This window comes from Pyxicephalus adspersus, chromosome 12 (genome assembly GCF_032062135.1).
Source record: "Pyxicephalus adspersus chromosome 12, UCB_Pads_2.0, whole genome shotgun sequence".
Taxonomy (NCBI): Eukaryota; Metazoa; Chordata; class Amphibia; order Anura; family Pyxicephalidae; genus Pyxicephalus; species Pyxicephalus adspersus.
In genome coordinates, this window is record NC_092869.1 from 23,957,175 (window position 1) to 23,970,110 (window position 12,936).

The 12,936-nt window shown below is 39.4% G+C and overlaps 1 protein-coding gene across 2 annotated transcripts; it reads left to right on the plus strand.

Moving 5' to 3' along the window:
* Positions 1-2,235: 2,235 nt before the first annotated feature.
* Positions 2,236-9,915, plus strand: EAPP (E2F associated phosphoprotein). Of its 2 annotated transcripts, none has more exons than XM_072428256.1 (7): positions 2,236-2,323; positions 3,229-3,352; positions 4,983-5,164; positions 7,135-7,227; positions 7,663-7,783; positions 8,245-8,361; positions 9,018-9,915. In XM_072428256.1, exons 2-7 carry the CDS (start codon positions 3,279-3,281, stop codon positions 9,292-9,294), a joined length of 864 nt encoding a protein of 287 aa, XP_072284357.1. In that variant the 5' UTR covers positions 2,236-2,323; positions 3,229-3,278; the 3' UTR covers positions 9,295-9,915. The 2 variants fall into 2 exon arrangements, with proteins under 2 accessions (XP_072284357.1, XP_072284358.1); XM_072428257.1 differs by having other exon boundaries at positions 2,260-2,386.
* Positions 9,916-12,936: the final 3,021 nt, after the last annotated feature.

Below are 12,936 nucleotides of genomic sequence, written 5' to 3' on the forward strand. Positions count from 1 at the left end.
CTGACAGCCTTTTCCCTTTCCAAAAATGTTTTCTCATTGACTGTCAGTGTGTCTTTAGACTTTCGTAGGGACAATCACTTCTCTCGCACCGATACCATTCTCCATGTGTCTGCTGCTGGTAAAGTGAAAGAGATCACTATATGATGTCAGCGCCATCTCTGACATCACATCCAACCTATGTATAAAAAAATTTCTTCTACCTGGTATTCTGTTGAAAACCATCACATCCCTTTGGTTGATTCAAATACAAAAATAACCAAAAAACATGGGACTTTAAAGGAAGTGATACATGATATCATCCATAAATACAATTTGAAACAATTTTTTAATAAAACATTACAATAAAACAGTAGCATTTATTGACTTTAAAAGCACAGCATAAAAAAGAAATTTAAAAGCACAGCATAAAAACCTTGTCATCATATAGGTATATGACTCCAGATAAATGAGGAGCTCCAGTTGGCATATTATTCTCCACACGTTTTGCGGAACCCAAGTCCGCTTCCTCAGGAGATATTTTGTTGCTCACCCCCTCCTATATATCACACTACATATCCAAAAATGTCTCAATGGCCGCAGGTCAAGGGGGGAAGCATGGAATCAAAGATGATGCAATTCATATTCTGTGACAATTCTCCATGATTACAATCCAGTTTTTCATTTTCACCTGCATCTATCAATGAATTTCCAACCTTTGGATCAACTCCGATTTCCGAATAGAGGCACGTAGGAACCTATGGAATACAAACTGGGTGGGATGAAATTGGAGTTGATTAGAACACTGAAGAGCAGTGATAGTTATCTGTTTTAAAGTATTATAATAAAGTTATATGTGGCAGCACGGTGGCTCAGAGGTCAGCAATCTGGCCTTTGCATCGCTGGGTCCCAGGTTCTGATCTTGGTCAGGACACTGTCTGCATGGTGTTTGTAGGTTCCCTCCGGGTACTCCGGTTTCCTCCCACATTCCAAAAAACATGCAGTTAGGTTATTTGGCTTCCCCTAAAATTGACCTTAGACTGTATTAAAGACGTATGACTATGGTAGGAACATTAGATTGTGAGCTCCTTTGAGGGACAGTTAGTACAGCGCTGCATGATATGATGATGCTATATAAATACTGTGTAATAATAATACGTTTGAAGGTACATCCAAAGGCTGGAAATTCATTGATTCAATGAAAAACTGGATTTTAATCATGGAGAAGTAATTATCACAGATTATTAGTTGCATCATCTTTGATTCCATGCTTGCCCTGCGGCTATTGGGACATTTTTGGGTATGTCCGGTGATAAATAAGAGAGGGTGAGCAACAAACAAAAAAATCTCCTGAGGAAGTGGACTGGGGTTCCGCAAAACGCGTAGAAAATACTAGAGCTCCCCATTATCTGGAGTTATATACCTATATGATGACAAGGTTTTTATGTTGTGCTTTAAAATTTACCTCAATAAATATTACTTTTTTAATGTGATGTTTTTTTACAATATTGTATTTATAGATGATATCATGTATCCTTTAAAGTCCCATGTTTTTTGTATTTGAATCACATCCAACATGCCTACCAGAAGAAGTCTCAGGGCTTTTCGATTTCTACACAAGGAATGATTTTCCATGTAAATGAATTGCACAGATATTGTATACAGACACCTGTGTATCCAATTGCCTCATAAAATCAGGAACCAAATTGTTCCAGGGTTTTTTGCCTTCTTCTGGACCAACTATGAACATAGGGTTTTATATCTGGGATATGTTTATTTCCCTAGTGGTTGTACTTGATGGATTCATGTTTTTTCAACCTAACTTACTATGCAACTATGAAACAATTGCCAATGAAATACATGTGACAGGTTCTCTTTATGAGCTTAATCCTAGCCATCCTCATCCCTGTATTGGCCTGGTACAGACATTCAGGATGGGAGACCTCAATAGTTGCATATTTCAGCTCTGTGGGGACTTATGTGGACAATGCACCTCCATACAGTCTGCAAAGAGCAGCTCCCACATATTAGGACCTCACAGGGTGACTTTTATAGCGTTTGGGAGCTAATTATAAATATGTTATGCCTGACTTGACATTCCTATGTCCCCACAGAGCTCTTAGCCGCTTTATTGTACAAAAATATAACAAATATTCACTGACACGAGTCTGCCAGCTTAAAAGCGCGCTCTATATTCTGCGCCTGCGCTGCAGACGCTGTTAGAAACCTTTCTGTTACGTCACATGTTACGCGACAGCCTTCATTAGGTAATTATTCTGCGACGTTCTTGATGCTGGGCTTGGATTGAACGTGATTGTTTCCGGGAGATAAACCGGTCCCGGTGACGGTACTGCATACCAATTACTGCTATTACTCCGATATCTGCTTCTCTCACCTCGCTCATATATCTGTACGTGCTGCTTGAGGGGACACAACAAGCATTGCTTATCACAGGGTTATAATTGTGTAAAGTTATTGGAAACTTTATGTCAGGGGTTTATAAATGTCTCCTGAGATGACAACAAATCATTTATTAGCTCACAATTTTACATTGCTTTGTCTATATGAATTTAGTTTTGTTTATGTCTGTGACCCCCATTAGGGAAATTTCACAGGAAGTGATGGGAATGGTTGTCACTGGAACCAGGAATGCTATGAGCATACAGATAACCGGACTGATTGGTCTTTATTTTACTAATTTGTGTTTGGTGTCTCCATGGGGGAGATTTCTCATTACTTCCTCTTGCCCAATAGGGAGATTTCTGTTCCCCCCCCCCCTGAGAGATTTCCCATCACTTTGTGTTCTGACAGAAGTTGAAATCTCCCCAGTGATGACACAGAAACCACAATAAGTCATAGCAGCTGTTCTGTCCTTTTCGTTGAATATTAAAGCAGTGTTCAACCCAGAAAAACGTTTTAATTTATAAATAATTGATTATTAATTGATAATTGATTATAGGAAGGGGGGGGCTTGGCAGTCATGATAATCCCTCGTGATCCCTCGGATTCCTGAAGTCATTAAACTAGAACTGGTATGATAGCCTGGAAAGGTTCCTGTATTTTGCTTGCTATCCTGATCTGCTTTCCCGCTATTGGGTCAGCGACTCAAAGTTTTAAAATCAATGGACTGGAATAACAGCCAGGCATGCAGTATTTTTAGAGGGCAGCTTGCAGGGCCATTATATTGTACGTGTCGTATTTTATTTTTATTTTCCATGAATGATTGGACTGAATATATCCTTCTCATTATAGAGTATAGTAGCTGTGCTCCTGTCAATGCTACACACTGGCCTGGTGTCATCATGAACCGATTCCAGCCTGAGTATGATGCTTATCCAATCGAAGAGCCCAGTGATGAAGAACGGGCCGATACCAGGTATGATAATAATTATTAAACAGGATTTATATAGTGCCAACATATTACGCAGCGCCATGACATGATCTCTATGTTATATATCACTATACTGACATCTTTTTATGGACAAGTTTTACATTGGGTTTTAGAATGTAACAAAAATTGTGAGGTAATTGGTGAAAACAGTTAGGTCTGGGTAATTTGGAGTGTTGGAGGCCCACAATTAGATCACCTGGAAACTAAAATACATCCATTTATAATAATATAAAGCTAATATAGACAGCTGTCCCATTGTTTCCAGGCTAGTTTATATGTGGTGCTCTTCAACGTGACAACTTTCAGGCCGGTGCATCCCCCAAGCAGGGTCCTTCTCCTGATCCCGCTGGGGGGTCCACCAGCCACATGGAAAGACCGACCTTCCACAAGAAAAATCCCCAAACCGTTCATAGGATAATATATTGATCTACTGCTACTACAGACAGGTATGTGGGATCTAACGATTCCTAAATCTGCAGCCTGTCGGAGACAGAGCCGTCACTCCTGTCAGAAGTGAACATGTATAGGAGAAGATAGGTGTGGTAACTGTGACTATAACCATTTACTGAGGTTGCTTGGTTTATTTTACCTCTTGGGAGCCTCTTTCTTTTTTGTTCTCTTTTTGCATCTAGCCCACCTTAGTGACAACATTCACTTTTTAAAGATGCCCCCTCCCCTAAAATGCTGCATGAAAGTGAATTAAATAAAACGATCTGTGGGGATTTTATAAAATATTTACCTTTCATCATGCAGGCTCCAGTAGAGAGTGATGCCATCTTCTATCTGGGCTTATCACTGACAATGTTAAGTAACCCAAATATTGCAAGATGATCCCACACTGCATTGTAGTATCATGCAAGATTTGGAATGCTCATCATTCCATGGGATCTTGTCAGCAGAAGGATGCAGACCTTATCCTATGCACTATGGAAGTCAATATCCAACCCCCCCCCCTTTTTTTTAGTTTAGTTTTTCATAGCAAAGGTAAGTATTGCAACCTTTTTCAGCTTTTTACTACCATTCAGAGCTCTATCACAGTGGTCCCCAACATTTTGGAGCTTGCGGACTACTAAATACACGGACTTTGGACCATGCATGCGCAGGGAGCTGTGTCACTGAAAGGTAAAGAAGCTTCCCCCAGAGTGACGTCATGATGCCAGAACCCACCTACTCTCCCACTGCAGGTCTGAGCCTGCCTGCGATGCATACCAGAGGCATGGAGTGCCCCACCCCCACCCAAAGCAGGGTCCTTCTCCTGACCCACCTGTCAGATGGCCAACTGGGGGTTTGGACTAGACATACACAATTTATTTATATTTGTTTTAGGTGTGCTGTAGTTTGTTGAATTTCCCTCTGAAGATTCCTATTAGCTGGATTAGTGTTACCAGTGTTACCCTCCACTATCCCTACCTTGCTATTGGAAATTCTAGTTATTTTTATCCTGTCTTAAGAAGAATTCAGCATTGTAATTGTAGTTCTAATTATGATTCAAAAAACAAACATTTGTTTGGATGAAGTGATATATATCACACCACTGATATGTGTATATTATACTGTAATAAACTGGTATGCTTTTAAAGTAGTTGTATTTGCTGATATTTTGTGTTCTCCATAGTTCTGAAGATGAATTAGATGTGCTCTTGCATGGAACACCTGATCAGAAGCGCAAATTGATTCGGGAGTGTCTGACCGGTGAAAGCGAGTCCTCTAGTGAGGATGACTTTGAAAAGGAGATGGAGAAGGAGCTGAGTTCCACCATGAAGACAATGGAGGGAAGCTGGCAGCCCCCTGGAACAGGCATGTGTGGACTTAAATGATGAGAATGCTTTAAAGAAAATCTGTGATTTCATTTGGTAAATGCTAGTTTACTGGCTGTCCTACTTATCCAATGTCTTCAGTACTTTATTAATCACACATTGGGGTCAGTTACTCAGATCAAGTGTTCTGATTAAATGTGCTGTGTGCTTGTGCCATACAGAGACTCAAAGTGTTGTATTGGAGTGTGGTAAAGTTCCATGAGAAGTTCGGAAATGTATTTTTTGAGTGTTACAATCATTTTAAGCCAATATATTTAGAGGTTTAAAATTCAAAATTAAGGTAAATTGAAAAGAAGTAATTGCTGCACTTAATAGATAAATATGGTACATTTGACAGACGTGTTATTCATTACTTCCTATGCCTTGACAATTATTGTACACTGTATCAGTACAAAATGATTCTGAGATGGTGCCGGCAAGTTGAGACAACTCTTTATTTTATTATATCTCTGGAAATAGAGTGATAGATGTTCAGATGACCTCATTTAGACCCCCCACCTGTCCACAATCCAGTGAGATATGGACTTTATAACATCATCAGCTCTGCACAACCCATTGCAGAAATCTTCCATCTAGGTTCACACCCCGCACTGTCATGTAATCCTATGCTGGACTCAGTGGAGACCATTTTAAAAAGCATATACACCAACAGCCTTTTTTCCCCTGGGACTTTTCTGGTGCCTTTATATTATATACATACAATTGTTTTTAAAACCAACTTGCAAAATGTATTTCCATTCTAAACAATTGAAAAGAAAATGTAAAAACACACAAAGCTTAAGTGAATACATCAGTATTGTTTTTGTGGGATCATTTAACATACATTCTTGATTGCTTTAATTGGTTTATTAGGGGTTCCTCAGAAGGACACATCATATATCATATTCTTAGCCAAAAATGGTCCATTTCTCAATATTCCTATCCTTATGATGATAAGAAGATACTTTTTGTCTGTGAACGACACAGTAAATCCAGTGTCCCCACTCCTGATGAGTCCCCAATATCAGTACTACAATATTAATAAAACACACCAGTGATAGGGAAAAGGGAAACATTTGAACAAAATCTTAAAAAAACATTTTAATGTTTAATGAAAGTACCAGAGAGATTTTTTTTTCAAATTTTTCCCTTTTCTCGATCACTGGTGTGTTGTTTTATTATTATTATTGTAGTACTGATATTGGGGACTCATCATGAGTGGGGGATACTATATATACAGTGTCGTTCACAGACAAAAAAGTATCTTCTGTGGATAGATGTTTCATGAGAATTTCATCATAGAGAATATTGAGAAATTGACCATTTTTGGCTAAGAATTTGATATGATGTGTCCTTCTGAGGAAGCCCTTTTGAGGTGAAACGCGTCAGGGATAATAATCCAATTAAAGCAATCAAGGATATATGTTAAATGATCCCACAAAAACAATACTGAAGTTTTCACACACTTTGTGTGTGTTTTTATATTGCCCTTTTAATGTTTAAAATGGAAACACATTTTGCAAGTAAGTTTTAAAAACAGTTGTATACGGTAATATGTATACATTTCAAAGGGATCAGAAAAGTCACAGGGATAAAAAAAAGGCAGTGGGTGTATATGCTAATAATTTAGGGATGTGGTACTAATTAGCTAATTTTCCCATGTAAAAAGAATCATGTTTTCCTCTTGACCATTTAAAAAAGACAACAAGACCACATAACCAAACTTACTAAATCAGAGACAGCTGAATGTAAGACTGGGGGAGGACTATAAGTGTAAGGGCTTGTTCACACTGCATGTAATGCACTTTTCTGTAAGGTGTCCAATTCACAGGAACACACATTGCATAGGAAGCAATGCCTGACGTTTCCAGTGTATTCCATATATTGCAGTGCTCTGCTACAACACACTGTTTGCACACATTCTTTTTCTGATTCTGGGCAGTGCTTCATTCAATGTTTTGTGTGTTTTAGGTGCATCCAGCAGTTCTGCCACTGCATCAGCAGGAAGCGGCAATCAGAAGTATTATGACAATGTGTATTTTGACTCCGACTCTGAGGAGGAAGGTAATGATGGCAATGGCATCACTTTTATTTGAAAAGGAGCAAGGATAACTATCAAGATGTTTCTGCTATTACTGCACATCAATTGTAACCTGTCAACACATAGGCACTGCTAAATTACCATTTCAGATTTATTCTGGGAATTTTAACTGTTTTGTACACCTAATAGGAGTAAAATGTGATAGAGAGGCTAATGCCATTTTTTTTTTCCTAAAGGACCATTTACCTGAAATGGCTGAGATTACAGAGACTGGGGCATGATGGATAAAAGATTTTTAGTATTTATTTTCTTTTTTTCTGTCCTGTAAAGATTTTGAATTTTTGACGTACAAATCAGTTTTTTCAGTGAGGACACACAATTGTTAAAACCCAATGGGTGAATAATTATCATATCATTTTTCTGAGAATTTAAATATGTGACTTATTTTTCTTTTTTAGATGAGCAAGGAAAGAAACAAAAAAAAAAGCATAAACATAAAGTTCTAACCAACGATGACCTCTTGTATGATCCAGACGAGGATGACCGTGATCAGGAATGGGTAGATACACAGAGAAGAAGGTGAGGCCATAATTATGCATTAAAATAGTGCTGACATCTTCTACAGCTCATTATCGAGTCACTAAATGTCTCTCAGGAGTTCATGATCCAACGCCCTATCTAACTATATCTAACTATGCGGTTATTAACGTGGTCTATAGTCATTTTGGGTAGGGGGAACAAATAGGTACGTTTTTAGGATGTGTGATGAAACCTGCACAAACTCAGGGAGAGCATACAAACTCCATGAAGATTGGTTGAAATGCGGCCAGAAAGGCCAGAGTGCAAATTAGAGAGACCTGTAAATGGAAAAATATGTACGGTACAGACTGTGATATTCTGTCACCAGTTAGCTAATAATTCGTATATTCAGCTTGTGTCATGTGTAAATAGTGGGAAGACAGTAAAGATGATGACCAGTAATAAATTGGCAGTGTCGATTTGTGACTTGATTTTTTTTTTTTCTCTGATTTATGATTTAGGTACAGGAACATGCAGAAAAAAAGGCAACCGCACACACAACAAACTACCTTACCCAATAGTGATGCCATTTTGAACTGTCCAGCCTGCATGACTACTCTCTGCTTGGATTGCCAACGGTCAGTAATTTGACAGCAACTAAAAGATTTTATAAGCATGATATAAAGCTACTTTCTTGCCTATAATCCTGCTGTGTAGTACAGTGCAGCAGTAATCTTTACTTATGATCCCTCTGTAATACAGTCATACCCTTTTACATCTCCCCTGTTTTTCCAGCAGTTATCGCTGTTCTGATTACAATTACAAATTACAATTTTCTCAGAGCTTATGGGACCTACTATTTTTGTACACCACATACCTACCACTATAATATCTCAGTGTGGAATTACAATTAGGGTTGGGCTGCAGGAAGGAATTTGCAATGTGAATCTGTACCTTCCCTGTATTGTGAGAGGAGATCTCTCTTATGGAGATCACAATGAATCCTGCCAGGTGTTGCTCTCTCTAAAACGTAAAAAAAAATACACAATTCTGTATATTCTATACAATATCCTTCCTCTTAATCACAGGTCTCTCCAGTGACTGATGGTGGTGACCCTTATTTTGTGACTTATTCCCCTAACTTCCATCTAATATCACAGCTGATTTGTGAACAAGGAAACTGTGAACAAGGAAAATATTTTAAGCAATCAAGTTACATGCAATGCTGACAAACTTTAAGAGATTCATAGTTTTGCATTATTGTGTTCTGAATATCTGTTACTCTTCCTTTCAGACATGAGTCATACAAGACCCAGTACAGAGCTATGTTTGTTATGAATTGTACTGTTAACAAGAACGAAGTTCTTAAATTCCCAGAACAGCCCATGAAGCACAGAAGACGTAATCCCAAGAAATTGAAGACTCAGTCAGCAGACTCTGCTTCAGAAACGCAGAATACAGAAACTCAGATGTACCACCCTGTGAAATGTAATGAGTGCTCCACAGAGGTGGCAGTTTATGACAAAGAGGAAGTGTATCATTTCTTCAATGTCTTAGCCAGTCATTGCTAGCACTAAGCTCAGCCTTTTGTTTCATAGCAACCTGGCAGAACTAATATTTCCTTGGCAGGATACAAATATTGTAATGGACATCTAATTGAATGACTTGAGAAGCAAAACTCTGTCTTTCTAAAGTTTCTTTCTATCATGAGGCGGTGTGCTATGAGGGTTCACCTAGATGCAGTGAATGGAATAAAGTTTTAGGAGTAAATATGTTTTTTTAATTATTTTATTTTTTTCAGTTTTTATTAAGAAAATAATTGTGGTTCATTAGCATTCCTGATTCAAAGAAAACCTGATGATATCTTGTAAATAGAATCTACAAAAGTTTCTCAAAATGCCAGTAAGGATAGAATGACTTTGAGCACTGTTGTAATATATTTGAACATTGACTACCACAGTTGGTGTTACAAAAAACTTTAGATTCTGCTGACAATTGATTTCTGTTTTGTACAGTCGTTACTCGTAGCACAAAATATTATTATAAGCAAAATGTAGTAACCTCTAAAACTTCTCAATTTTCTCTTTAATTGATTTTAATCATACCAGTCTAGTTTTCTGTAGTTTACTGCACTCTACACACTGTTTTCTATGCTCCATTTCTGCTATTAAAGTCAAGCCAGTTATCCTCAATTTTTTTCTTCAATAAGTTTTTTTATTGAATTTTTGAAATAAATGAACAATGAACATGACACACAGAAATAATAGTACAAACGAACAAACCATGAACATGGCATAACCTTTACCAACATATTAAAACCAAAAAGGCCCTTAGATCAGAGGGTGATACAAAACATATAGTATGGAATCTGAGGTTTCAGTGTGATAGGAAGAAAAAATGCATTCCGGGCAGTATGCCCCCAATCTGGGGACCATGTACCATCAGAGTAAAAGCTTGTGCTTAACTTCATGAAACTGTACATTGGGGGTACCATGGGCAGCGGCATCCCACATTTGCTGCCATTGCTCCTCTGCCAGCTATCACCCAATATCCGCCTCCCATTTGGATGTGTACGGTAGTGGGTGAGAGTAGCCCGCCAAAAGCAGCAAGCGGTAAACCACAGAGCGATTGCCTTTACCCACTGGATCTCTAACACAATTCCCCTCAAATTGGGTGGTACTTGTGGGAGTTCTTATGTACTTAAAGGTTCCCTGAACATAGTGTTTTATTTGTAAGTATTGAAATAATTCAGCAGGTTTGGCTTTATATTTCTCTCTAATAGAGTCAAAAGATCCTATGCCATCAATCGTCACCAAATCTTTAATTCTATGGAAACCTTTCCCAACCCACCGCTCAAAACCTCGGCAGAAAGGTTGGCTTCTGTGTAAGAGTTGCTAGCGGCGTATGAGGGGACATCAAAATATTTGAATACTTGACGGAGTGCCACACCCATAGGGAATGTTGGATTATAGGGTCTTTAACATGTTTACGTAAACGTGGGTAGGTCCAAAGTAATGTATCAATAGCCATGGGTGATATCAAAAACGCCTCTATAGAGACACACAAAGGTGCCTGCATAGTACGCCATCAAAGGAGATAATTGGACAGCTTGGTAGTAACAGTGGATGTTGGGGACTGACAGACCACCGTGAGTTTTTGGGTAATACAGAATTTGTTTGGCCACTCTGGGCCTACTGTTTCCCCATATACATTTAAAAAATACTTGCTGTAGGGACCTGAGCAAGGAGTGAGGGACATTCACGGGTAACACTCTAAACAGATATGGGAGTTTCGGTATTGCTGTCATTTTGAGGACTGCAATTCTGCTGAACCAATAAATTTGGTACTTTTTCCATGTCTCCAGCATAGTGTTGACTAACCTTAGGATATTGGCGTAATTTGCTGCAAACATTTCCCCCAATGATGCCGTCAACTGGACACCTAGGTATGAAAGACTATAGTCTTCCCACTGATACGGGAACAAAGTTTGGACCAGGGTCTTGAGACGCACCTGTAAAGATATGTTAAGGGCTTTAGACTTATCATGACTAGCAGTGAGTCCAGACACTCCAGAGAAATTATCAAGGGCCTTGGATAAGTTGTGGGGAGATATTACAGGATTAGTTATAAATAAAACAACATCGTCCGTGAACAGGCAGAGTTTGTACTAGCCTGCTATCTCCAATCCCCAAATATCCGGACATTCACGGATCCAGATAGCTAGGGGCTCTATGGCCAGAGCAAACAACATTGGCAACAAGGGACAGCCTTGCCTGGTGCCTTGCTGAATCGGAAAATAATCTGAGCGGTAACTGGCGCACTTCACAAATGCCTTGGGTTCGGTATAAAGGCCCCCAACCCATTTGCAAAATTGAGGGCTGACCCCCCATGAGCAGAGAAGCCACTGCAGGTAGGTCCAAGAGACAGTATCAAAGGCTTTCCTTATGTTCAGAGATAACAGCATTGCACACACCCCTTTCTTATGGGCTTGATTAACTAACTGCATTATGTGGCGAACATTATCACCAGCCTGCCTCTGGGGCATGAATCCCACTTGATCCTTGCCAATTAAAGATATGATACCAGTATTCAGGCACCTGGCTAGAATAGCAGCCAATAATTTGACATCTAGATTTAGCAGGGAGATGGGCCTGTAAAGGCCTGTAGCCCAAGTGGAGTGGTCCATTTTAGTCTTGGGCAACATGCAAATGCTAGCAGTAAGCATGTAAGAGCCAAATTTATCACCCAACAAAAGGTGATTGAACAAACTGGCCAGATGTGGCGCTAACAAATTGCTAAATTGCTTATAGTAGGTGGCTGAGAAACCGTCAGGCCCTGGGCATTTATTCAGTTTCAAATTTCGGATGGCCTTCCTCTACTGAAACTTCTGCTTCCAGAGTTGCATGCAGGACCACTGGCACAGAAGGAGAGGTATAGATGCTAAAAAAGATTCTAACCTACCGAGAGACCCCACTTCCTGGACAGTATATAGAGAGTGGAGGAACTCATCTAAAATTTTGGATGGGTGACTGGTAGGACCATGAATGTTAAGACTATAGGTTTATGCAGTCTAGCCTGTAAACGCAGTCTGTTAGCCAACAGTGTGTCTGCTCTCTTACCCCTGGAATAAAATTTGTTACCAACCCAGCGGAGTTGCTTCACATCCTGATTGTTTAGGCACAATTCTAATTCAGTACGAACTGCTTCCAGTTGTCTCTTAAGGGCCTCTGAAGGGGAGTGCTTAACCTGGTCGAGCAAGGAACTAAATTTTGCCTCCAATTCTGTGACCTTAACCATCCTTTGTCTCTTTTTTGGTGAGGCTATTTGTATAAGTTTGCCTCTGATGACTGCCTTATGGGCGTTCCAAAGTGTTGCAGCCCCAGTCTCAGGCATGGCATTGCCGGAAAATAATCCCACAAATGTTTCTGTACTACCACCTCCAGATCACTTAATAAAGTCATTTACTGACCACCCATTCATTCAGGGTTTGTCGTATAGGGAGGAGAGAGATAAGACCAGAGCATCATGATCACACCACGAAACTGGTGTAATTCTGCAGTCCTGCACCTGGGGGAGCAAGAGAGAAGAAATAAAGTCATGGTCTTTCCTAGTCCAGACATTATGTGGTTAAGAGAAGTGTGTGTAGTATTGTTGCAAGGGATGTAGTTACCTCCAGCTATCCACTAAATTATATTGCTACAGTAATTTGGGGA